The 24,891-nt window shown below is 43.1% G+C and overlaps 2 protein-coding genes and 2 long non-coding RNA genes across 5 annotated transcripts in view; 1 reads left to right on the forward strand and 3 right to left on the reverse strand.

The window, feature by feature from the left end:
* The window catches only part of LOC115180081 (uncharacterized), a 33,251-nt gene extending 27,042 nt beyond the window's left edge, over positions 1-6,209 (forward strand). Inside the window, exon 3 of the long non-coding RNA XR_003873031.1 lies at positions 6,014-6,209. This is a non-coding gene — a long non-coding RNA (uncharacterized LOC115180081). The remainder of the gene's footprint in view (positions 1-6,013) is intronic.
* LOC115180077 (acyl-coenzyme A thioesterase 5-like) overlaps positions 1-6,527 on the reverse strand; it is a 34,955-nt gene extending 28,428 nt beyond the window's left edge. The window contains exon 1 of the mRNA XM_029741979.1: positions 6,448-6,527. The gene's annotated coding sequence lies outside the window, so the exon portion shown is untranslated. The remainder of the gene's footprint in view (positions 1-6,447) is intronic.
* Positions 6,459-9,804, reverse strand: LOC115180076 (acyl-coenzyme A thioesterase 5-like). Of its 2 annotated transcripts, XM_029741975.1 has the most exons (10): positions 9,466-9,804; positions 9,040-9,242; positions 8,359-8,458; positions 7,888-8,245; positions 7,552-7,671; positions 7,317-7,396; positions 7,090-7,183; positions 6,942-7,022; positions 6,716-6,857; positions 6,459-6,607 (listed from the first exon to the last, which is right to left on the reverse strand). In XM_029741975.1, the coding sequence occupies exons 1-10, from the start codon at positions 9,609-9,611 to the stop codon at positions 6,477-6,479; spliced, it is 1,455 nt and encodes a 484-aa protein (XP_029597835.1). In that variant the 5' UTR covers positions 9,612-9,804; the 3' UTR covers positions 6,459-6,476. The 2 variants fall into 2 exon arrangements, with proteins under 2 accessions (XP_029597835.1, XP_029597834.1); XM_029741974.1 differs by having other exon boundaries at positions 6,585-6,857; positions 7,261-7,391.
* Positions 9,805-18,524: 8,720 nt separating this feature from the next.
* Positions 18,525-20,534, reverse strand: LOC115180473 (uncharacterized). Its single transcript, XR_003873090.1, has 2 exons — positions 20,266-20,534; positions 18,525-19,001 (listed from the first exon to the last, which is right to left on the reverse strand). It is a non-coding gene; the product is annotated as an uncharacterized LOC115180473 (long non-coding RNA).
* Between the last annotated feature and the right edge of the window lie 4,357 nt (positions 20,535-24,891).

Raw genomic sequence — 24,891 nt, forward strand, 5'->3', positions numbered from 1 at the left:
AACAACCGGACATTAAAAACTGTAATATCTTATGTTTCCACCGAGTAGTGGCTGAACGACGACATGAATAGCATACAGCTGACGGGGTTTACGCTGCATCGGCAACATAGAACAGCAACCTCTGGTAAGACAAGGGTTGGCGGTCTGTGTATATTTGTTAACAACAGCTGGTGCACGATATCTAATAGTAAGGAAGTCCCGAGGTTTTGCTCACCTGAGGTAGAGCATCTCATGATAAGCTGTAGACCACACTATTTACCAAGAGAGTTTATCATCTATATTATTCGTAGGTAGCTGTCTATTTACCACCACAAACCGATGCTGGCACTAAGACCGCACTCAATGAGCTGTATACGGCCATAAGCAAAAAGGAAAACGCTCACCCAGTGGCGGTGCTCCTAGTCGCCGGGGACTTTTAATGCAGGGAAACTTAATTCCGTTTTATCTCATTTCTACCAGCATATTAAATGTGCAACCAGAGGAAAAAAAACTGTAGACTATCTTTATTCTACACACAGAAATGCGGCCTCCATTTGGCAAATCTGACCATAATTCTATCCTCCTGATTCCTGCTCACAAGCAAAAACTAAAGCAGGAAGCACCAGTGGCTCGGTCAATAAAGCAGTGGTCAGACGACGCAGATGCTTAGCTACAGAACTGTTTTGTCTTCACTGACATTTTCAACCTGTCCCTGACTGAATCTGTAATACCAACATGTTTCAAGCAGACCACCATAGTCCCTGTGCCCAAGAACACTAGTGTAACCTGCCTAAATGACTACCGACCCGTAGCACTCACATCTGTAGCCATGAAGTGCTTTGAAAGGCTGGTCATAGCTCACATCAACACCATTATCCCAGAAACCCTAGACCCACTCCAATTTGTATACCACCCCAACAGATCCACAGATGATACAATCTCTATTGCACTCCACACTGCCCTTTCCCACCTTGACAAAAGGAACACCTATGTGAGAATGCTATTCATTGACTACAGCTTAGCATTCAAAACCATAGTGCCCTCAAAGCTCATCACTAAGATAAGGACCCTGGGGCTAAACACCTCCCTCTGCAACTGGATCCTGGACTTCCTGACGGGCCGTCCCCAGGTGGTAAGGGTAGGTAACAACACATCTGCCACACTGATCCTCAACATAGGGGCCCCTCAGGGGTGCATGCCCAGTCCCCTCATGTACTCCCTGTTCACTCATGACTTCATGGCCAGGCACGACTCCAACATCATCATTAAGTTTGCCGACGACACAACAGTGGTAGGCCTGATCACCAACAAAGATGAGACAGCCTACAGGGAGGAGGTCAGAGACCTGGCTGTGTGGTGCCAGGATAACAACCTCTCCCTCAACGTGATCAAGTCAAAGAAGATGATTGTGGACTACAGGAAATGGAGGACCGAGCACGCCCCCATTCTCATCGACGGGGCTGCAGTGGAGCAGGTTGAGAGCTTCAAGTTCCTTGGTGTCTACATCACCAACAAACTAACATGGTCCAAACACTCCAAGACAGTCGTGAAGAGGGCACGACAAAGCCTATTCCCCCTCAGGAGACTGAAAAGATTTGGCATGGGTCCTCAGATCCTCAAAAAGTTCTACATCTGCACCATCAAGAGCATCCTGACTGGTTGCATCACTGCCTGGTGTGGCAACTTCTCGGCCTCCAACCGCAAGTCACTACAGAGGGTTGTGCATACGGCCCAGTACATCACTGGGGCCAAGCTTTCTTCCATCCAGGACCTCTATACCAGGCCATGTTAGAGGAAGGCCCTAGCACTTGTCAAAGACTCCAGCCACCCTAGTCATAGACTGTTCTTTCTGCTACCGCACGGCAAGCGGTACCAGAGTGCCAAGTCTTGGTCCAAAATGCTTCTTAACAGTTTCTACCCCCAAGCCACTCCAGGACAGCTAATCAAATGACTACCCAGACTATTTGCATTGTCCCCAGCCCCCTCTTTTACGCTGCTGCTACTCTCTGTTTATTTATTATCTATGCATAGTCACTTTACCTGTACCTACATGTTCATATTACCTCAATTACCTCAACTAACCTGTGCCCCCACACATTGACTCTGTACCGGTACCCCCTGTATATACCCTCACTACTGTTATTTTACTGCTGCTCTTTAATTATTTTTTACCTATCTATTTTTTACTTAACCAACAATGCAGTTTTAAGAAAAAAAAGTGTTAAGGGCTTGTAAGTAAGCATTTCACTGTAAGATCTGCACCTGTTGTATTCGGCGCATATGACATAACATTTGATTTGACTTGAAATAGTGATATTTCATTTAGTATACACTGTACATTTCATATATGTCATATGATTACAATAATATCAAACGTCGATGCATGGCTTTTATCTAAATGGATTTAGAATGGAATGGAAAAGAGGTGCCTGTCACGGTTGTCGTCGGTGAAGGAGGACCAAAACGCAGCAGGTATGTGTATGCTCATCTTGGTGATTATTTATTTTCAAAATGAAATAAAAAATAACAAAACACGAGAACTAACAAACGAACAACAAACAGTCTGGCAAAGCCTAAGGCTCAACACAGAACAATCACCCACGAATCACAAACACAAACACACCCCAATATATGGGACTCTCAATCAAAGGCAGATAGACAACACCTGCCTTCAACTGAGAGTCCCAACCCCAATCAACACAACATAGAAACACACTCACCAGACTACACATAGAAATACCTAAACATAGACTATAAACCAAAACCCCGGAAATACTACATCAAACACCCTTTAAACAAACACACCACCCTGAACCACATAAAACAAATACCCTCTGCCACGCCCTGACCAAACTACAAAACAATTAACCTTATATACTGGCCAGGACGTGACAGTGCCAGTCTCCTTCCTCAACACTCCCCACAGAATACTCAAGACCGAACTGACTCATTTCAACCTTCCATCTCTTGAAAGTAAGGGAGAGCCGCACACTCTAGGAGCTCAGATGCAAAAATGTAATGTCCAACGTTTCGACAGCCAAGCTGTCTTCATCAGGGTATGATCACAAACAATGCGAGATGACTCGTTTATATAGTGTCAAAAGACACACAGGTGTCTGTAATCAATCCAGATGATAAACAGACCCTCCACACTATCCCTCTCTCCTTCCATCCCTCCTTCTCCCTCCACACTATCCCTCTCTCCTTCCATCCCTCCACACCATGCCTCTCTCCTTCCATCCCTCCTTCTCCCTCCACACTGTCTCTCTCCTTCCATCCCTCCTTCTCCCTCCACACTATCCCTCTCTCCTTCCATCCCTCCACACCATCTCTCTCTCCTTCCATCCCTCCTTCTCCCTCCACACTATCCCTCTCTCCTTCCATCCCTCCACACCATCTCTCTCTCCTTCCATCCCTCCTTCTCCCTCCACACTATCCCTCTCTCCTTCCATGCCTCTCTCCTTCCATCCCTCCTTCTCCCTCCACACTGTCTCTCTCCTTCCATCCCTCCTTCTCCCTCCACACTATCCCTCTCTCCTTCCATCCCTCCACACTGTCTCTCTCCTTCCATCCCTCCTTCTCCCTCCACACTATCCCTCTCTCCTTCCATGCCTCTCTCCTTCCATCCCTCCTTCTCCCTCCACACTGTCTCTCTCCTTCCATCCCTCCTTCTCCCTCCACACTATCCCTCTCTCCTTCCATCCCTCCACACTGTCTCTCTCCTTCCATCCCTCCTTCTCCCTCCACACTATCCCTCTCTCCTTCCATCCCTCCACACCATCTCTCTCTCCTTCCATCCCTCCTTCTCCCTCCACACTATCCCTCTCTCCTTCCATCCCTCCACACTATCCCTCTCTCCTTCCATCCCTCCATACTATCTCCCTCTCCTTCCATCCCTCCACACCATCTCTCTCTCCTTCCATCCCTCCTTCTCCCTCCACACTATCCCTCTCTCCTTCCATCCCTCCACACCATCTCTCTCTCCTTCCATCCCTCCTTCTCCCTCCACACTATCCCTCTCTCCTTCCATCCCTCCACACCATCTCTCTCTCCTTCCATCCCTCCTTCTCCCTCCACACTATCCCTCTCTCCTTCCATCCCTCCTTCTCCCTCCACACTATCCCTCTCTCCTTCCATCCCTCCACACTATCCCTCTCTCCTTCCATCCCTCCTTCTCCCTCCACACTATCCCTCTCTCCTTCCATCCCTCCTTCCATCCCTCCACACTATCTCCCTCTCCTTCCATCCCTCCTTCTCCCTCCACACTATCCCTCTCTCCTTCCATCCCTCCTTCTCCCTCCACACTATCCCTCTCTCCTTCCATCCCTCCATCTCTCTCTCCTTCCATCCCTCCTTCTCCCTCCATATTGCAAAAAGGAATCAGTTCTGGCTTTCTGATCATAATGAATAAGATAACATGGACAGGGACGTCCTTGTCCAAGATCAACAGTCCTACTCAGATGTAGGAATACAGGCCCAGGACTCATCCGTTGTCCACCACTACACATCATCCTCGTGTGATATATTGAAGAACTGCAAAAGAATGACCAAATAGTGCTCAATAACAGATATTGTCCATATTCTTCTTCTGATTTATTATAAACATCATAGATAACACATTTCCTAATGAATAAAAAAATAGAATCAGTCATCTGTGTACTATGGCAGTTAGGTTTCAGGCACAGGTGTTAACACTATTGGCAGGTTGAAACTCATGCAGTTCAGTGAATGAGAGACTCCGACCCACTACTGTGGACACTCCTCATCAGCCCTCAATTTATGTTGTACAGCTGTGTCCACTGGTCTGATGACTCTGTCTTTTCACACATATTAATCCATAAGAGTATATTGATGCACCCGTGCGTCAATCTAAGTAACATAATAATAATCCCCACCAAAATCCTGTCAGTTTAAGATAATTATGTTTTTTTTCATGGGATGTGTCTCAATCCACCGCACCCGCCTATGTCGACATTGTCACGGGTGTCGTTGGGTAGAGAGGACCAAGGCGCAGCGGGTTGCATGTTCATCATTATATTTTATTAACTAAATGTGAACACAGGAAAACAAAGAACGACAGTTTCACAGGCTAATACTCACAGCAGTGCGAAATACAACTACCCACAAAACCCCAGGTGAAAACAAGCTCCTTATATATGACTCTCAATCAGGAACAACGAAGTACAGCTGTTCCTGATCAAGAGCCACACAGACAACAAAGAAATACACAAACCAGAAAACCCTAGAATACCAATAACTAGAACATACACCCAAAACCCTGGAACACATGAATAAAACATCCCTCTACAATACACACAACCCCCGGACCACATAAAACAAATACCCTCTGCCACGTCCTGACCAAACTACAATAACAAATACTCCCTCTACTGTTCAGGACGTGACAAACATTCCACATCTGAGGCGTTTGTCAGGCCGAGACATCTCGAAAATTGGTCTTCTCACAAAAAAATCGTATTCCTTATGATACATTTTTGGACTGTCTTTTTTGCCATTTATGAATGTGTTATTCAATGCGTTTCTATGGGTTATAGTAGTAAAGGCCAAATTCAATATTTTAAGTAATACATTTTTTAAATAATACCTAAAACCAGATGTACACTACACAACTTTCCAAATCCTAACATCGCTGAGCCTCCCACATTAAACAACCATCTTTTCTGACGTTTTTTTGTCTTGACAATGTAGTGGTGCGCACACTAAACGACATGGCAAAGACAGGGGTCACACACTACAAGATTCTTCACTTGGTCGTTAGGATTCTCAATACCACGCTGTCTCGCGAAAATAATGATGTGATTAGATTGTTAACATAGCTACAACGAGCTGTGGCTCAAAGCAGTCTCAAACGTTTTCAGTCAGACACTCACGCTTGCCATACTGACTTGAAATATCTAGCAAACATTTTGAATTGAATAACATTGCTTGTGAACTTCAGAGTTGCAACGATTTGACACTTTGGTTAAAGGCAAGTAAAAACTCGTAGTAGTAGTAGTAGTAGTAGCAGTAGTAGTAGTAGTAGCAGTAGTAGTAGTAGTAGCTCACATTCTGGGTTATGAGAAATATCATCATCTCACTGGCTTCTTCTCTGGCGAGAAGTGCAAGAGCACTGCAGATTGTGCCGATAAAATCAAACATTGATTGCCCTCAGATTGCGTATCTGACCCGCTCACATTAAATGAGCGTTGTGACGGCCAAACGCCTCGAGTAGGCAACGACAATTTCAAAAACTTGTCTGGGACAGCTAAATCGGGGCCAAAATCGTGTAACATACACCTGGCTTAAAGGAGTCCTACAATTCTAAATCAAATAGTTAAATTACCTATGGTATGACCAAAACAATTCCATGTTAGCTTAGTAGAACCCTCCCATCCCCCCCAAAGACTTAGACTTGATCATATTTTAAGTGTTAATGTATTTGAACAGTTATAGCTTAGTCAATCATACTAGGTCCTTGATGCTCCTCGGGTGTGACATCACAGCGTGGCCTTAGGGACAGAGTCAGGGCTGGGGTACAGGTGTTGCCGTAGGAAGCTAAGGCTCTTTTCCCAACAGTCTTCCTGAGCATCGGCATGCGGCTTGGGGTACCCTCCCCACAACACGATCACTCCAACACACACACACAATCATTAGTTACATTGGGAGTAAAGAATTGGTTATACATATATCTTAGTTCAGGTGTGTATACTATAGGTGTGAGTTGTGTGTACAGTGCCTTTATGTTGTGCTTGAGGCACTATGAAGTTGCTGGCTCTGAAGTGGGGTGTGTAGGGCGGCTCAATGAGGTGTCCAGCATCAGGGTATTGCAGAATGGTCAGTAGGTGCTCGTTACCCGCTGCACACATCATCTGGGTCATCTGCAGGTCAGAGGTCACATTCAGCGTCATTGAAAATGATGGATTTCATAGGAAGCTTGTGTTTGTGTGTGTGTGTGTACTCACGTCCTTGGCAGACTCGACTGTCGCCATGTTCTGATCATCCTCCCCGACGACCAACATCAATGGACACTTTATCTTCCCCATCTTTCAAAAGACAGGGCAATGAGTAAACAAACCCACTGTGTGTGTGTTTGTGTGTGTGTTGACTTACATCCACTTTCTCTCCAAGGTCGGTTGGGATAGGCAGAATGATGTCTCTCCAGACCAGACAGCCCTCTTCAGCAAATTGGTTCTTATACCCATCCCTGGCAATAAATAATTATGTTTTTAGTCTATATTTCTTTATTTGGGCTGTATGTCACAAGCTTCATAATCACAGTACCTTACACCTTCACTTTGAACAGATTTGGGTTTATTTTTCATACACATCCCAATCACTCGCTCATCTTCATAATCACATCGGAGATGGACTTGGCTGGGTAGACGTGACCCCCACTGATACACACACAGCATCTAGGCTGGAATAAACAGTATTTATTGTTACACACTAAACAAACTCATACGCTTATACACATGGTCAGTGTTGGGACAATAGCTTTCTGAATCTGAATTCACTCTATAAATACAATGCTCCAATCTGGAGGAAAAAGAGGAGAGTGGGAGGGAGACTCACGCTGATGACTTTGGAGTAGGCTGCCAAGTTGAGGGAGACTGACGTGCCTAAGGAGAGACCAAACAGAGCAACTCTGTCCTTCATCACCAGGGGGTGCTCCTGCACAATCCTGAACGCTTTCTACATAACAAGAGAGATAGAACTCAAGTTCAAGTGATAAGGATACAATGTAGGAGCCAATGTAGCAGATGCAATGTGATGTAATATAATGTGAAGTGATATAATATAACAGTGAGTCTGGGTAAATGGTTACAGCAGGACTCTGCCCTCTCAGGGCCATTTCTGAACATTAAGACATGCACAAGCTTATAGGCTCACACACAGTATGAGAATCACCTCAAAGTAAGTTTTTGATTCGATGTCTGAGGTTCTGTTCTTGTCATGGGAAAGGTACTCTAGCGCCATGGAAACAAAACCGTGTGACGCCAGGAGGCAGGAGCGGTACTCCACCAGCCCCCCACCCCCTCCCCACATATCCAACACCCCAGGGAAGGGTCCAGGACCTGGGGGTAAAAAGAGGGTCCCTCGGACTCCATGTTCCTTGATGTCAATTCTGCACACACCCGGTGCCATGTACCATCGTTCTGTGACAACGGTCGCTAGGGGAGAGTGCTTGCTGAAGCCCTCAGTCATGTGCCCACTGTACACAGAGATGTGTACCACCATAGGAGTGAGGACATCCATCTTTCTCAACCTGAGAGACAGAGAGAGTTTATTTGACTTGTCCAGCCGGGCCTGGTCATCCTAAATGATCTGTTTTTCCTATGTAAAATTGACCCCAAATATTGAATTGCATTGGTGTGTTACCTGAGGCCTGTCCGACTGCCTGGAACAGGCTGCATGCTCCACAGTAGACCCATGGGCTCTGCTCCTTCATATGTACCTCCAAGACTGGCATCCTTAGCAACTACATAAACAACAAAAAAGAGAAAGAGGCTCGAGTTCTTGACTTGGACTTCAGAGATGGATGACCATTCAAAACACATTTTTTCTACTCTGAGCTCGTTTTTTCAGATGTCAGTTGTAGATGTTGACCGATTATCATTTTTTTAACACTGATACCGATTAATCTGCCGATTTTATATACTTGTAATAATGACAATTACAACAATACTGAAAGAACACTTATTTTTTGTAATCAGAGCTTGTTTTTTCAGAGTTGTCAGTTGTCTGTTGACTGGGGCTCCCGAGTGGCACAGCAGTCTAAGGCACTGCATCTCAGTGCTAGAGGCATCACTACAGACACTCTGGTTCAATTCCAGGCTACATCACAACCAGCTGTGATTGGAATCCCATAGGGCAGTGCACAATTGGCCCAGTGCCGTCAGGGTTTTGCCGGTGTAGGACGTCATTGTAAACAATAATTTATTTAACTAGGCAAGTTAGTAAAGAACATTATTTTTTTTATTCTAAAACATACTGAATGGTGCTTTCAAAACAACTGGGGAAAAAAACAATGTCAAATAATGATGTCAGTGAACTAACTACCTGTCACCGTGCCTTGGCCGTCGCTGGTGTAATGGCCGAACGCCTCCCAAAGGTCCTTATCCTCAGAGCAATGAAGGGAATGTAGCGTCACTGAGAGAGCTGGAGGTAAATTCCTCACAACTACCTGGATCTTCTCATCCACGAGCCCCCGTGTTGGCTGCACTGACAGAAGCGGGAAAGTCCCAACCATGGTGGACAAACACCTGTAGAAAAAGACAAGACAGAAACAACCGAACACTGGTAAAGATGGTGGGATTAACATTCCATTTGTCCTGGCTTTAACCCGTGAAAACTGGTTGGCGACAGAACAAGTTGGCTACGAGTCCCATTCGCTTCAAACTTCGTGTCCACATTTACTTACACGGAGTTATTCAACAATGACAAGTCAGAGACATGCTGACATAGAAAACCGCTCTGTGTAGTTACATAATTCTGGTGCGAGTAGACAAGTTTACTCGTACAGGAAAGTACAAAGTCCGTGCGGCACTGATCACAAAGTTGAGGGTGACAAAAATACTAGGATCGAAGCAAATGTACGTGATTATAACGTCATAACAAATCATGCAAAACATTTACAGTTGACAGGAATATGTTAGTTAATGTAGCGACACCTCAGCTCTCAGATCTCATAGCCGATTGTATCAACTTCAAAACAGTCTGAATTACATTAATGAAGGCTATGGATTGAGTAGAATATAATATAACTTTGTGTCAAGGATGCAAGTTGTATGTACATGTAGTTATTACCATGCATGAGATCCCCACATTGTATCCTGTACATTTAATATATTCCCTGATCATGTACTCTACCTTGGCAAGTAAAAGTGCAGTTCAGGTATGAATGTCTTTGAGATAATTTTTCAGTCATATCCAATACCAGGAGTATCAAATTCCAGTCTTTGAATGATGCTGTGTCTGCATGTACAACTGAAGTCGGAAGACTTATGTTGGAGTCATTAAAACTTGTTTTTCAACCACTCCACAAATGTGTTGTTATCAAACTATAGTTTTGTCAAGTCGGTTAGGACATCTACTTTGTGCATGACACAAGTCATTTTTCCAATAATTGTTTACAGACAGATTATTTCACTTATAATTCACTGTATCACAATTCCAGTGGGTCAGACGTTTACATACACTAAGTTGACTGTGCCTTTAAACAGCTTGGAACATTCCAAAAAATGATGTCATGGCTTTAGAAGCTTCTGATAGGCTAATTGACATAATTTAAGTCAATTGGAGATGTACCTGTGGATGTATTTCAAGGCCTACCTTCAAACTCAGTGCCTCTTTGCTTGACATCATGGGAAAATCTAAATAAATCAGCCAAGACCTCAGAAAAATATTTGTAGACCTCCACAAGTCTGGTTCATCCTTGGGAGCAATTTCCAAACGCCTGAAGGTACCACGTTCATCTGTACAAAAATAGTACGCAAGTATAAACACCATGGGACCGCGCAGCCATCATTCTGCTCAGGAAGGAGACGCCTTCTGTTGCGAAAAGTGCAAATCAATCCCAGAACAACAGCAAAGGACCTTGTGAAGATGCTGGAGGAAACAGGTACAAACGTATCTATATCCACAGTAAAACGAGTCCTATATCGACATAACCTGAAAGGCTGCTCAGCAAGAAAGAAGCCATTGCTCCAAAACCGCCATAAAAAAGCCAGATTACGGTTTGCAACTGCACATGGGGACAAAGATTGGACTTTTTGGAGAAATGTCCTCTGGTGTGATGAACCACAAATAGAACTGTTTGGCCATATTGACCATCATTATGTTTGGAGGAAAAAGGTTGAGGCTTGCAAGCCGAAGAACCCATCCCAACCGTGAAGCACGGGGCTGGCAGCATCATGTTGTGGGTGTGCTTTTCTGCAGGAGGGACTGGTGCACTTCACAAACTATATGACATCATGAGGAGGGAAAATTATGTGGATATATTGAAGCAACATCTCAAGACATCAGTCAGGAAGTTAAAGCTTGGTCGCAAATGGGTCTTCCAAATGGACAATGACCCCAAGCATTCTTCCAAAGTTGTGGCAAAATGGCTTAAGGACAACACAGTCAAGCTATTGGAGTGGCCATCACAAAGCCCTGACCTCAATCCCATAGAAAATTTGAGGGCAGAACTGAAAAAGCGTGTGCGAGCAAGGAGGCCTACAAACCTGACAAACCTACAAACCACCTGCTCTGTCAGGAGGAATGGGCCAAAATTCACCCAATTTATTGTGGGAAGCTTGTGGAAGGCTACCCGAAACGTTTGACCAAGTGAAACAATTGAAAAGCAATGCTACCAAATACTAATTGAGTGTATGTAAACTTCTGACCCACTGGGAATGTGATGAAATAAATAAAAGCTGAAAGAAATAATTCTCTCTACTATTATTCTGACATTTCACATTCTGAAATAAAATGGTGATCCTAACTGACCTAAGACAGGGAATTTGTATTAGGATTAAATGTCAGGAATTGTGAAAAACTGAGTTTAAATGTATTTGTCCAAGGTGTATGGTAACTTCCGACTTCAACTGTATGTATTACAATTATACACTTCAACAGTGTTTACCAAGCTTGGTCCTGGGACATCAATGGTTACACATTGTAACTAATAGACTAGAAACAGGATTTAAGAAGTTAAAGGCTGGTTTGTAATTCATATATAGAGAAATAGAACCTAAAAAACAGTACTCTACACTTCCTATGCATCATGTAAATACTCTAAAACCAGTTCATCTCAATATCTAATGTCCTTGAATTGAATTTATTTTGGGCAACATACATATACAACAAAATGCACAATGTGGACCCAGAGGATATCACTTGAAAGTATGAATTAAAATGCTTATTTCCAAACTGGTCCTCGCTGGTAAAAACAATAACACATGGTTAAAAGACAAGCCAAAATTGCAAACAACCATAAAATTCATTCATTTATATTGACATCCTAAAAAGTGGCACTATTCACTGCACTTCTCCCTAACCTTAAATCAACCATATTAATTTCACATTTAAACAATCTATTAATTGCACATCATACCGATCCTTCAAATAAATACACCTGACAGGCAGAAGGGGCACAAGGGGCAATGGAGTGGTTTCCCTTACTTAGACAACCTTGCCAAATGAAAAACTTTGCCTGCTTTTTAAAGCTATTTTTACTTTTATTTGCTTGATCTCCAAGGGAAGGCTATTCCACAGAAAAATGCCTGGCAAGGAAATACGTGCTGTGTTAGTTATAGACCATATCAATGTGGTTTTTCATGTAACCTGTGGCACTGGCATTTAAGATGTCAAACATATGATTAAGTTTAAGTTGCTCCACTCTGGACTCCAAAGGTAACAAGCCCACCTCCCAGAACTCCTATGTGGGTCCTAGGGGGGACATTCAGCATACACCTGATAACATTATTTTGCATGACCTGCGTTCTCTTTTTCAGCTTTTTTGATAGCCCACTATACCAAGCAGAGCAGGCATCATCAAAATGACACTGAATCAAGGTTGAGACAAGCAGTTTCTTAACTTTAATGTTAATATATCTAGTGTAACGATATAAAAATGTCAATTTGTTTGCCATTTAAAAAATAATTTTAGCAGCAATCAGGTCTCCAGAAAGGGATTGATCTAGGGACACACCAAGATAAGTTACACTTGTTTTAGATTCAATCTCCTTGCCTGCACAGTTTACTGTTATCTTGTCAGCCCTAAGCAATCTATGTTTTGTTCCAAGACCTAAACCAATTCACTGCTACATAATTTAGACCCATGCATTTCAGTTTCATCAGGAGAATATCATGGTCTACAGTGTCAAAAGCTTTCTGCAAGTCCAATATGACCATACCTGTATAGTTCCCCTTCTCACTTTCCTGCTTAATGTGCTCAAAAAGGTGGATAAGGCAAGTAACAGTGGAATGAGCTGTTCTAAAACTAGATTGTAGTTCATAAAGAAGTTTGTGCTCAAGAAGGTATCCCTCAAGTTGATTAAAAACAAATCTCTCAACAACTGTGGATAAGGTGCTGTTGATTGACACAGGCCCGTACCTTCCTACATTTGTTTTAATGCTCTTCTTGTGGAGTGGAACCACCTGGGCTGTTTTGAGATCCTTGGGAAATGTACCACTACTAATAGAAAGGTCTACAATATGTGTCATCATTTTAGCAGTGACACAAGCACTATCCTTATGAATCTCGCAGGAAGGTTATCCAGCCCAGTTGCTTTGTTTGTGCTCATTAAGCATAGTAGTGTCACGTCCTGACCATAGAGAGCTCGTATTTTTCTATGGTAGAGTAGGTCAGGGCGTGACTGGGGGGTTTTGTCTAGTTTATTTATTTCTATGTTTGGTTCTAGTTTCTTTTTTCTATGTTGGGGTTTTTGTCGAGTTAAAATGTTCTATGTTGTGTTCTAGGTTCTTTTTTCTAGGTTGGGGTTTTCATATGATTCCCAATTAGAGGCAGCTGGTCATCATTGTCTTTAATTGGGGATCATATTTAAGTTGTTGTTTTTCCCACTAGTGTTTGTGGGAGATTATTTCGAGTTTATGCATGTAGCACCTCTTCGTCACAGTTTGTTGTTTTTGGATATAGTTTATTGTCTGTCTTGCATAGTTTCACATATAAATAAAGATGTAGAACGATACGCACGCTGCACCTTGGTCTCTCCTAATGTGACCAGTTAGGCACCGTGTTATGCGGTGATACGCACTGTATCTCCAGTGCGCATTCATAGCCCGGTGGGCACTGTGCCTGCGCCCCGCATTTGCCGGGCTAAAGTGAGCATGTAGCCAGGACGGGTTGTGCCGGCTCAGCGCTCCTGGTCTTCGGTGCGTCTCCTCGGTCCAGGATATCCTGCACCAGCTCAACGCACTGTGTCGCCAGTGCACCTCCACTGCCAGTACGTCCTGCGCCTGCTCCCCGCACTCTCCCTGAAGTGCGTGTTCCCAGTCAGGTATGTCCTGTGGGCTTTGTCTAGTTTATTTATTTCTGTTTGGTTGTAGTTTCTTTTTTCTATGTTTTTTTTGTCTAGTTTACATTTTCTATGTTGTGTTCAAGGTTATTTTTTTCTAGGTTGTGGTTTTCGTATGATTCCCAATTAGAGGCAGCTGCTCATCGTCGTCTCTAATTGGGGATCATATTTAAGTAGTTGTTTTTCCCACTAGTGTTTGTGGGAAATTTTGATTTTATGCATGTAGCACCTCTTCGTCACGGTTTGTTGTTTTGTTTATAGTTTGTCTGTCTTGCATAGTTTCACATAGAAATAAAGATGTGGAACGATAAGCACGCTGCGCCTTGGTCTCTTTCATACGACAACCGTGACAAGTAGATTGTTAACGTTGCCGTCTGTTACCATGCACAGCTCAAACAAATCATTTGTGATACTTTTGCTATGGTAAAAGTTGTTAATGAAAGACTAGCCAGTGTCCAGAGCAGTTAGGTAACTTAACTAGAGATGAGGTTATAGTGGTAAATAATTTGCAACCTTTGCCTTGTCATAACATAAAACATCATCAATATCCAGGCCAAAACTACAGGATTTTACCTTATGGGGAGTTTTCAAGCCAATGTCCTTTAAAGTTTTCCACAGTTTACGAGGCTGATGTAAGTTGTCATGAACGACGTCTATATAATGCATTGATCTGATAAACACAGGATATGTGTAGTATTTCATCAAATGAGAGACTTAATTTCAACCAGTAGAGAATGTGAAACGCTTTATTGAAAGAAGTTCATTATCCAAGTGTTATAAATACATGCATTATACATATTATAATTGTAATATTATAAATAGAAGTTCAATCTGTACTTCAATGCACATTTTTTGGGGGCATTATAAAAACAGAGGAAAAAAGAGGTGGCAAGAGAGGTGTAAAAGACAGAAAGGGAAAGAGGTAAGAATATAGGAGCAGGGAAGGCAGCATATGACTAATAAATCACAGTGCTACCCATATATTCTCTCAGTTCATCACAATTACATAAGTGTCTCTAGTAGAGGTCGACCGATTATGATTTTTCAACGCAGATATTGATTATTGGAGGACCAAAAAAAGCCAATACCGATTTTAATCGGCCGATATTTATTTGTAATAATGACAACAATACTGAATGAACACTTTTATTTTAACTTAATATAATACACCAATAAAATCAATTTAGCCTCTAATTGAACATGTTTCATTAGTTATTTATCACTAACCTTTGATCTTCATCAGATGGCAGTCATAGGACTTCATGTTACACAATACATGTATGTTTTGTTCGATAAAGTTCATATTAATGTCCAAATACCTCCCTTTTGTTCGCGCGTTCAGTCCAAATGCAAAATGCGCGAGCACTAAGTTCAGACAAAAGTCAAGAGTTAAATTACAGTTCGTAGAAACATGTCAAACGATGTATAGAACCAATATTTAGGATGTTTTTTATCATAAATCTTCAATATTCCAACCGGACAATTCCTATGTCGTAAGAAATGAAAAGGAACTCAGCTCGCTCTCACGGCCGTGCGCATGACTGAGCTCATGGCAATTTTCCAGACACCTGATTCCAATAGCTCTTATTCTCTTCCCATTCACAGTAGAAGCAAGATACAACGTTCTAAAGACTGTTGACATCTAGTGGAAGCCTTAGGAAGTGCAATATGACCCCATTTACACTGTATATTGTAATACGTGCTCTACCAACTGAGCTACAGGCCTTCCCTGTAGCTCAGTTGGTAGAGCATGGTGTTTGCAACACCAGGGTTGTGGGTTCAATTCCCATGGGGGGCCAGCACAGGAAAAAAAAAAATGTATGAAATGTATGCATTCAGCTCTGGATAAGAGCTTCTGCAAAATGACTAAAATGTGAAATGTGAAAAAAAAATATTGGATAGGCAATCACTTGAAAAACTACAAACCTCAGATTTCCCACTTACTGGTTGGATTTGTCTCAGGTTTTCGCCTGCCATATGAGTTCTGTTATACTCACAGACATCATTCAAACAGTTTTAGAAACTTCAGAGTGTTTTCTATCCAAGTATACTAATACTATGCACATCCTAGCTTCTGGGTCGGAGTAGCAGGCAGTTTACTCTGGGCATGCTTTTCATCCGGACGTCAAAATACTGCCCCCTAGCCCAAAGAGGTTAAAAGAGCCTTTGTTGTGCATAGTGTAGTCTATGGTGTTGCCAGGGAACAGCATCCTCTTCAAATAAGTAGGTGAAGATCTCCCGCACACTGATTGCCTCTCTTGCTGCGTTGTTAGACCCCATCCTTGAAACTTCTCCTCTGGCACACGGCGGCGAGCTGCAGATCCCCTCCTGGTCCTCGTGCCCATCCTCATGAAGTTATGCAGGACACAGGTAGCCTTCAGACACCTGAAATCCTCCAGGAGGCAGTCCCAGATGGCCCTGGTCACCCAACCTTGCAGTGCCCTACACGTTAACTGTAGGCAATCGTTTTGAAGGAATCTCTAGTTACAAGGTATCTGTAGGAATATGGAAGACATTGTAATTATTAGACTTTTACATCACCAGGTCATTGTGGATTACTAAAGTCTAATATCCCTGATAACAAATCATTATAACATTGGATTGATAGATGCATGGGCACACATATTTGCCAATATCCAGTAACTTCGCAATTGAAGAGAAGTGGGACAACATTCCACATGCCACAGTTAACAGCCTGATCAACTCTCTGCAAAGTAGATGTTGCGCTGCATGAGGAAAATGGTGATCCAGACTGGTTTTCTGATCCATGCCCCTACCTTTTTTTTTAAGGTATCTGTGACAAACAGATGCATATCTGTATTCCCAGTCTTGTGAAATCCATAGATTAGGGCCCAATTTATTTCAATTGACTGATTTCCTTATATTAACTGTAACTTAGTAAAATCTTTGAAGTTGTTGCATGTTAGGTTAATATTTTTGTTCAGTGTTGTCACATTGGTAACAATGATTCGGGAGACAGACTCAGACAGACAGGAATGCGTAATAGTTTTTGTTAATCATACCCCAAATTATGGCGCGCCGTGTAAGGGCACAGGGACGAAGACCAAACAAACACGTAACAAAAACACAGGGTTGAAACCCAAGCAAAAGGAGTACCTCGAATAAATAACACCCACGCACAATGATTAACCCACGGGACGAGACTAGTAATCATCTAGCAATCTTGGCACGAAAGCTAAAACACAGCACAGGTACTGACACGCACCGACGGACATTGTAACAGCACTATGGTGAACAAAGGGCACATATATACAAATACAATCAGTGGGAATAGGGGTAGGGGTGCGCAATGACATTTCCAGAGGGATCCGTGACAAGTGTAGTACATTGAAAGGGGGAATCTCCTGAGGACCTACCAGTTGACCAGCAGCACTATCCTGTCCTGGAGGCCAAACAAGTCAGTACCAACTACTACAAATTCTGTATAACATATCTGTGGTGCTTAACAGCACAATCACTGATCGGGAATTCGGTTTTATCATCATTCAGGGTAAACAATGTGAAAAACATTGCATTGCACGAAGTAACATAATAAACAACATTAAAAGATTTAGGTTTGGTGCAAAATTGTTGGGAGATAACATTACCAGCCATAATGTTATAATTAGCAGTGTCCCAGCCATAACTTCCCATATAGTAGACGTCCAGCTCCTGATGCACAAGGCAAGTTGATGCACAAGAGAGCTTGCGTGTTTGAGGATAGCGGGGGATAGTAATGGACTCAGAGTCATGGATGGATGGAGAGAAGGAGTTCCCTGCAGAAGGCCCTGACGCCAAAGCTATGAAGCTTGGACCTGGAGATGACAAGGTGGCCAACTGTGGTAGAACAGAGTGAGCGTGTGGGTTGGTAGGGGAGAATAAGGTCTAAGAGATAAGGGGGGGTGCAAGGTGGTGAAGAGCTTTGTAGGTCAGAAGGAAGAACTTGTATTCAATGCGGTGGGAGACAGGGTGCTAGTGGAGTTCACGGAGAACGGCGCTGATGATGGGTGGCATGTAGCTTAGTGGTTAGAGCATTGGGCCAGTAACAGAAAGGTCGCTAATTCTAATCCCCGAGCCGACTAGGTGAAAAATCTGTCGACGTGCCATTGAGCAAGATACTTAACCCTAATTGCTCCAGGGTCGCTGTTGATAATGGCAGACCCTGGCTGTGTCCCCACTCTTTAAGGGGTATCTCAGGGAGAGTTGGGTTATGCAAAAATACACATTTCCAATTCACACATGCTTATTAATACACGTGTACATGTGTGAAATAGGACAAATATAAGCACCCACCAAATTATTCTTATTGTATGCTTCCAGGACTTAGTGGGGGTGATGAGTCAGGCTACAGAGTTCTGAACAATTTGGAGCTTATGGAGGCAGCTTGAGTTGATGCCTGAGAGTAATGAGTTGCAGTAGTCGAGTCGTGAGGAGATGAATGCACTAACAGTTTGATGAAAGCTTTTTGTCCTCTTTTCTTTTTCTGTCAGACGGTCCAGCACCATCCTCAGACAATTGCTTTCATTTTTGGTGTAATTATCATTTCTGGATAAGGCTTAAAATAAATACAGGACAAAGTCTTGCTATGTCACATGATTGCGCAAAACACAGGGCCCTAATTATAAACATCATCCTTAGAAGATTGTCAGTGTACGGCTGTAACTCGAAACAGAGGTTTTAGGTTCATTATAGTTCAGCCACCTTTCGTCCGACTGAAGTGTCATCGACTGGGTGCTCTGGATGCGTTTGCTCACTGTGACCTCCAGCCTTGCCCTTTGCGCGCTACAGCACTATCCACAGCTGCTTGGCCAGGTCATCCGACAGGCCCTGCACCTCGCCAAAGTAGTTTTGAATGAGGTTCATGTTGTGCGTGTTCTTGCTGTCCATGCGGTACTGATCGTAGGTGACGTAAGTCCATGAGCCCTCCAGGTTCATCAGCTTGTGGTGGCCCTGCAGCAGCTCGGCTTGCTCTATCAGGTGTGTATGCCACCATCTCAGGCACTGCACAGGAAGGGAGGAGGAATATCAAATACATTGTTACCGTACAGCAGGGCTCTTCAACCCTGTTCCAGGAGATCTACCCTACTGTAGGTTTTCACTCCAACCCGAGTGTTAATTTACCTGATTTAGCTTATCAACCAGCTAATAGTTAGAATCAGGTGAGATAGATTATGGTTGGAGTGAAAACCTACAGGACGGTAGCTTTCCAGGTGGAGGCTTGAAGTGCCGTGCCGTACAATGTCACATCAAATGCAATGCAAACCAACAATAATAGTTCCCAATCAAGTGGCATCTTATGTTGCAGCTGAGCATACCTGAAAATATATTCTTCAGGTTCTCCACAGCTGAGGCAATCTAACTGTGTTGCATCCCAGTATAATTTTCATCCTTCAGGATTCAATGTTTGCTTTGTTTATGCTTTGCCTCCTCTACCGGGGAGATCTGGATGTCCTTCACATCCCCCAGGACATAGTGGAGCTGACTAAGGCCTGTACGTACTCCGCCTAACTGGGACTGGCTGGCAGTTTGGAGAGTGGTGACAAACAATTGTAAATGGTTTAGATATGGCTTAACAGCAAGCAGACTCCATCAATTTACACACACACACACTTTCTCACACTGAGGTGTCAGTATGTCAGTTCTCTCAATCTCCATCTCTCGACAGGCTTGATGATACGTCCTGATGTCCACCAGAGTTTTCTGGGAGTTTGCAGTTCCCTGTCTGAACTCGTCTTTTATTTTATTTATTTTATTTCACCTTTATTTAACCAGGTAGGCAAGTTGAGAACAAGTTCTCATTTACAATTGCGACCTGGCCAAGATAAAGCAAAGCAGTTCGACACATACAACAACACAGAGTTACACATGGAGTAAAACAAACATACAGTCAATAATACAGTAGAAAAATATGTCTATATACAATGTGAGCAAATGAGGTGAGATAAGGGAGGTAAAGGCAAAAAAGGCCATGGTGGCAAAGTAAATACAATATAGCAAGTAAAACACTGGAATGGTAGATTTGTAGTGGAAGAAAGTGCAAAGTAGAAGTAGGGGAAGGGGTAGTAGTTTGGGCTAAATGATAGATGGGCTATGTACAGGTGCAGTGATCTGTGATCTGTCTACAGAAGGAGTGTTCACTGGAGAGAATAGAATCAGGGAGAGAGAGTCAGGGAGAGGGAGTCAAAGAGAGACTTCCAACAGTGGATCTAACTTTATTAAAAATGGCCAGAAAAATGACCTTAACGTTTTTATCACTCCTCCTTACCTTGTCACTCTCCTGTCCATCTCGCTGATGTGTTCATTGTTCAGGTCCATGAGTAAATGGCTGGGCTCTGATTCCTGTCTGCACTCCTCCATTGGGACATTCAGGACCTCAGCCTTGGTCAGCCTGACATCTACAGGAAGAAGGAGGGGACCACTGAATAAGGAATTCAAATCAACAGGCTTTTGGATATTGTTACGGATACAAGTGTGTATCCTGTGTTTCTTTTCTCTCCTTCTCCTCCTCACAGGTGAGAATCATCACTCCCCAATCAGTCATCAACCAGTCCCCAATCAGAAGACACCTGCTCCCCTTTCCTCACCCAATCACAGCCCCTTTCCCTTGGTTTAAAAACCCAGTCAGTTGTTTTCTCCTTATCTCAATTTCTCTCTCTTTCTCTCTCTTTCTCTCTCTCTCTTTCTCTCTCTTTCTCTCTCTTGATCTCTCTTGATCTCTCTTGATCTCTCTTGATCTCTCTTGATCTCTCTTTCTCTCTCTTTCTCTCTCTTTCTCTCTTTCTCTCTCTTGTTTTTGCAACTGCATGTCACATTTGTCCGGTAATCCTGTGAGTATTGTTTTGTTGTTTGTTTGGTGGGAAAAGGGGGTACCAAGACAAGTCGCCCATGGGCATACATTACCCGTAGGAATACTGTGCCTAAGTACCCTAGTTAGAACTGGGCGGACCACCCTCTGTATTTTTGGTTAGTTAGCTAACTGTTCTTGAAATGGGCTAGTCTAGCTTAGGGGTGTTTTTGGCTTATTGTTTCTTTGCTTGGGTCCAGCTCAGCCCCTTTTCTCACACCCCATTACCGTGTATTTACAAATAAACCTTTAGTGTTTGACGGTAGATTTCAGTTGTCTATGGTTTTTGTTCTCACTGTTACTTGTCACGATTATAATTTGCATGATTTATGTTACGGTCTCGTTGCCATCCCCCCTAGACTGCAGGGCCAAAGGGGTTCGTAACAGATATGTATTTAGAATTAAACATTTCTGTACTTTGGAATCTCTCTCTGTCTCTCACCTAGCTAATAAATCAATGGCTAGTCCAACATTACTAGCTGTTCCAGCTGGCAGATATCCTTTGATACGTACAGTAGCTAGTGTTAATGGTAAGCAATACATTTTTTGGACCAACCTTTACTTGGCGGTACTTTTCTAAATTCCTGACTTGGAAACCATCGCTGTCTTCATGGCCAGTTGCAGGTGGAACGTTGGACTTTAGAAAATGCTCCGTTATTATTTTAAATATTTTCTCATTGATTTAGACAAGTGAGTGTCATTCAAAGCGACGCTTGATTTCCTAGATACCTTCATGACATGCAGCACTTTGGGGTGGACACCTACCCATCTCGCTGAGAGAAGATTTAAAGTAGACAAGATGGCGGCATACACATTGTTTGATTTCTTCACGGAGTAAAAATATATACACTTTTAATAACAGAGCATTTTTTTTAAATTCCAACGTTCCACCTGTAACTAGCCATGGAAGTTTAGAAGATTTCCCTGCCTGATAAATAACAAAATAGCAGTAAATTATAAAATAGCCTGCACCAATCTTGCCTTACAATCAGTCTGTCAGTCTTGCATTAGAATAATGAGGATTAAACTTACTCTGCCAAAACGCACTGTCCTCTGGTCAAGCATTGTCAAAAATGCTTGATGTGGCATGCCTGGCGCAACCATCTTCAGCTTTTCATATGAAGAGGTCATGTTTGTTGAGAAGACAGCGGCAGGTCAATAGCCACTCCTTTGCAGGTCTTTCATGCCTGCTGTACCAGTCTCCTTGCCGTTCTCACAATGGAGCTCTGGCAATGCCAAATTCTAATGCCCTAAAGAGAGGAATGGGTCAGAAAAGTTGATCGATTTAAAAGTCAAACATATTGGAATAAGACAAACTAAATAAAGATATACTGAATCCTTACCACTTATGGTTATAAGTCTAACAGACCTGCCAGGATAAACCCTAGTTGCCTACTGTGGACACAAGCCAAAATTTTGCAGTATCTCTACAGGCAGAATACGAGCTAAATAAATACATCAGATATCAGAATACAATTAACAAAAAAGGTTATTCAACATGGCAAGGAAGGCAAATAAAATGAGTGATCTTTAAATCAGTAACAAATTGGTTTGGAGAACGGCTGCCGTCAATCACTGTGATGCCTGCATTGCGAGGCAGTGGCTGTAGGAAGCCTTTAACTATGGCATCTCGATTGTGGACCACAAAAATGGAATGCCTGGCTCTGTCACAATTGGCACAGAAGAAGGGGCACGGAAGGAAATTGCTACCGCGCATGACAGCTGGGTTGAACACTGTTGACATCTGGGTGATGATCCTCTACTGCCAGCCAGTTATCAATGAGATATGGCCTCGCCTCCTTCCATCCTTTTGAAGACATTTGCTGTCTGGTAGCCCAGTCTGATGAGGCCGTTGAGTGGTGGTGGTGAGGCCTCATCGTGGACATCGGAACTGTCCAAGAGCTCCTGGTGTTCTTGGAGTAGGGCATCTGTCCAATAAATAGCCGAAAGATTAAGAAAGTGTTTAAAAGTGACAGATCTAGGTATTTTGCACTTAAATCATCACAACTAATTCAAAGGAGTCAAAGGACCACAGCAAGAGGAGCATGGCAATCAACAATGGTCGCGTGTCACGAGCTGTGGAAGCCGAAGACTGCGGCCTCCCGCAAAGCAGTCTACACTCTCAACGAGAGGCCCGGAGCAGATACAAACAACTAATTGTTTCGCCACCCTGGAGCCTGATCTTCCTGCACCTTTGTCGCTGGGGGTACCTGTGTCTGGAGCCTGATCTTCCTGCACCTTCGTCGCTGGGGGTACCTGTGTCTGGAGCCTGATCTTCCTGCACCTTCGTCGCTGCGGGTACCTGTGTCTGGAGCCTGATCTTCCTGCACCTTCGTCGCTGCGGGTACCTGTGTCTGGAGCCTGATTTTCCTGCACCTTCGATACTGGGGGTACCTGTGTCTGCAGCCGCTGGGCCTACTCCTACTTCTTCCCCCATGATTTTGAAGTCGACGTCAGCAACCTTCTGTCCCTGCTCTGGATCAAGCAGGGCTTCTCCATCTGTCGGAGACCTTCTCCAGGCACCGGGAGCTATGGGCTCAAGTTATCACGCCTCTTGCCTGTCCTTAAAGGGTTCTCCAAATCCTGTGAGGCGTGTGAGTAGGCGGATATCCTCATCCATCTTGCTAGCTGGGTTTTTGGGCAGCTCCATGGTAAGAAACGTGACTGTTCCTGGTGCAAAAACAATGTCCTGTCCCGGAGCTTGAGTAAATTAAATTACTAAGCTGCTCCCGAATGTAGTATGTCAGCACATGAAAATAGATTCTATCGTAGTCCATGTGGGTTTTAATGGCATTATGAAGGGTTCCTCTAAACCTCTTTCAAACTGGATTTGAAAGAGGTTTAGACACTAATAAAAGACCCATCATATCTGGCCCTGTGCCCTCTCTGAATCATGGCATTGAACGCTTTAGCAGGATTCTTTCTCTTCACAACTGGCTATGTGATTATTGTAGCTCAATGGGTGTAGCTTTTGTTGACAATTTTGATACCTGTTGGGAAAAAAACACGTTTTATAAGGAGGATGGGGTCCACCTAAATCATTTGGGTTCCTGGATCCTTTCACAGCATTAAAATGCTGCATTGAGACAATGACTTATCAATGACCTAAACCCAGCCCAGTTAATCCCTACCATTGTGTCACTGAGTTGTCATAATGCTTCAGCAATGTACATTATACCAGTGGCATTGGTAGACACAATGTAAGTAAGCTAGTTTATGTCCCTGAATGCTTCTGCCAAGCCTACAGCTATTGTATGCAGAAATCATGTGCATATGAACCAGACTTATGCTTTTAGCACTGAGGCGGTGTGCCCTAGTAGGAAGTCCACTGTGTGCAGCTCACCCTGCGCTAACATGAATAACATGAGAATGTCTACTTCTGCTAACCTTCCCAGTAAAGCAATGAGAACAAGCAAGCATCCTAGAAAAGTGCTCAAAATAGCCCACGTTAACCTATGTAGCTTAATTACTTGCTAGTAACGTTCATATTCTGACTATCTCTGAAACCGACTTAGATAATACCTTTGATGATACCAAGGTGGCAATACAAGGTTATAACATTTACAGAAAAAACAGAAATGCCAATGTTGGAGGTGTTGCTGTTTATATTCAGAACTACATTCCTGTAAAGCTTAGAGCTCATGTTAAATACTATTGAAGTAATATGGCTACAGGTTCATCTGCCAGAGAGGTATATTTTCTGGTTGATTTAAATATTGACTGGCTATCATCAAGCTGCCCACTCAAAAAAAAGCTTCAAACTGTAACCAGTGCCTGCAACCTGGTTCAGGTTATCAATCAACCTACCAGGGAAGTTACAAACAGCACAGGAATTAAATCATCAACATGTATTGATCATATCTTTACTAATGCTGCAGAAATGAGCTTGAAAGCGGTATCCAAATCCATCAGATATAGTGATCACAATATAGTAGCCATATGTAGGAAAACCAAAGTTCCAAAAGCTGGGCCCAATATAGTGTATAAGAGGTCATACAATAAGTTTTGTACTGATTCCTATGTTGTTGGTGTAAACAATATTTGTTG

The sequence above is a fragment of the Salmo trutta genome, chromosome 40 (assembly GCF_901001165.1).
Source record: "Salmo trutta chromosome 40, fSalTru1.1, whole genome shotgun sequence".
Taxonomy (NCBI): domain Eukaryota; kingdom Metazoa; phylum Chordata; class Actinopteri; order Salmoniformes; family Salmonidae; genus Salmo; species Salmo trutta.

Coding starts and splice junctions, on each gene's coding strand:
- LOC115180076 (XM_029741975.1), bottom strand. CDS start 9,611: ATGTTTTGCATGATTTGTTATGACGTTATAATCACGTACATTTGCTTC. Junction 8,459..9,039: donor CGGCCAAGGCACGGTGACAG/GTAGTTAGTTCA, acceptor TTGTTTATGTAG/TTGCTAAGGATGCCAGTCTT. Junction 8,246..8,358: donor GGCAGTCGGACAGGCCTCAG/GTAACACACCAA, acceptor TCTGTCTCTCAG/GTTGAGAAAGATGGATGTCC.